Source organism: Etheostoma spectabile, chromosome 21 (assembly GCF_008692095.1).
Source record: "Etheostoma spectabile isolate EspeVRDwgs_2016 chromosome 21, UIUC_Espe_1.0, whole genome shotgun sequence".
NCBI lineage: Eukaryota > Metazoa > Chordata > Actinopteri > Perciformes > Percidae > Etheostoma > Etheostoma spectabile.
In genome coordinates, this window is record NC_045753.1 from 8,052,111 (window position 1) to 8,054,194 (window position 2,084).

At 42.0% G+C, this 2,084-nt stretch overlaps 1 protein-coding gene across 4 annotated transcripts in view; it reads left to right on the forward strand.

Annotated features, from left to right (window-relative positions):
• csnk1e (casein kinase 1, epsilon) overlaps window positions 1-2,084 on the forward strand; it is a 17,212-nt gene that overhangs the window by 2,142 nt on the left and 12,986 nt on the right. For all 4 annotated transcript variants that reach the window (XM_032501533.1, XM_032501534.1, XM_032501531.1 and 1 more), the window contains exon 3: window positions 153-263. In XM_032501533.1, the coding sequence (XP_032357424.1) occupies window positions 153-263 (111 nt within the window). The remainder of the gene's footprint in view (window positions 1-152; window positions 264-2,084) is intronic.

Below are 2,084 nucleotides of genomic sequence, written 5' to 3' on the forward strand. Positions count from 1 at the left end.
TCCCAACCCAACTCCCTATGGACTGAGCTACTGCCATCCCCTGAGCTACTGCCAAATAGATCTCACTCTTCAGTTTCACATGTCAAAAGAACCTTTATGTGTGGGAAATGATTGCCATGTTGTAACTACATCTCCGGCATTTCTCCCATCAGGCTCCAACATCGCTACAGGAGAGGAAGTAGCCATCAAACTGGAATGTGTGAAAACCAAACATCCACAGCTTCACATCGAGAGCAAATTTTACAAGATGATGCAGGGCGGAGGTAAGACACACAAGAAGCATTTCAGGGATTTTGAAAGTTTTACTAGCCGTTTACACTGAGAGGCAGTTTCAGGGAGTATTTGGAGCTGGTAAGGCTGTTGCTCTGGAGACACTGCAGTGCATTTAGAGACCTTAAAAGGCATTTCAGGACATTTAAGGGCATTCTGGGTAATTGGGGGACACACATTTAACGCAGTTTAGGGTTGTTGAGAGGGATTAACGGTCATTCAGCAGCATTGAGGTGTAGTCGAGGCTGTTGAGAGGTGCTGAAGCCTTGCATGGTAATGATAGACTTAACAACCTTAAGATATGACATGATTTTTTTTAAATTCACATGTCACAGCTGCACAGAGACAGACTGAGAGCTAAGAAAAGCAGATGAAGAACTATTTGAATGGAATAAAATAAGAAATGAGATATAGTAAGTTAAATAGCTATAGAATATATACATTACAATGCAACTGTATAATACAATATATGTTATATAAAATAGTATATCATTATACAAGCATATTGTACACATATGTAGAACTATAAAGTTTATACAAAGAAAATCCAGAAATCCAGTAGGCCTACTGCAATTATGGCAAACGTCATCTGTGTTCTATTTTTAATATATAAATGTACATAAGTATGATACATACTATGATCACAGTGATAGTGATAACAGAAATAGTTAAATATAATACTGATAAGTTGCAGGTAAATTCCACACAGAAAGACCCGGAACGACCTGGATTCGAACCAAGAAGCTTCTTGCGGGGAGGCAGAAGTGCTAACCACTTAGCCACCGTAAATGTAAATGTGCTGTATTTATATAGCGCTTTTCCAGTCTTAACAACTGCTCAAAGCGCTTTTACATCTACAGGAAACATTCACCATTCACACACATTCATACACTGTGGCCGGGGCTGCCGTACAAGGTGCCACCTGCTCATCAGATAAACATTCACACACATTCACACTCCGATGCGCAGCACCGGGGGCAACTCGGGGTTCTTGCCCAAGGACACTTCGACAATGACTGCAGGGGCGGGGGATCGAACCACCAACCTTCCAATTGGCAGGCAACCGCTCTACCACTGAGCCACAACCGCCCCCGTGCTGCCCTGACTGACTGATGTACTCCCACTCGCGAGTCAGAGGCACTAGCACCGGCGCTGGTCGTGCTAGCTGCGCTAGCATCACGGGGTGGCAGAGATCAAGATGTGCTAGGTGTTGTGGATCTGAGCTCTCCTTCATCTCCTTGCTTGCAGATGACTCTGACACCGTTCATGCACGTTTAAGGAGCTACATTGTCCTTCACTGGAACTGATTTTCACACTTTTTCGCCTAGCCTAGCATACCAACAAGCTGCATCTGATCCCGCACCTCACGGTCTGCTGAACTTGAGCAGAAACACCAAAGTGGACATAATCAACTTTATAAAGTTGTTTTTGACACTAAATATTTACTATTTTAGCACAAATTATTAAATTATTTGCTGATTTTTAATAATTCTTGACAAAATTAAAATATATTAAAAGTTTTTCTTTTTATTTTCTTTTTTGAAGAAAAGTTTTGGGTGGTCCTGTTGAAATGTGGGTGGTTCTAGGCCCTTCACAACCACCCATAATGCCGTGCCTGCTCTAAACATGTTCAAATTGTCATTAACAGTTCCTAACCTAATGTGCAGAGATTCCTTCTGAGTGAACACAGTGAATCTGGCTGCTGTAGATGTGACAGAAAGGCATGAAAGTTGAGCTAATTCAGCTGTTTAGTTCCTGTGTTGATACTGCAAGGACTGCTTAGGGACCGTCTACAAACTACAACACTGAAAAGA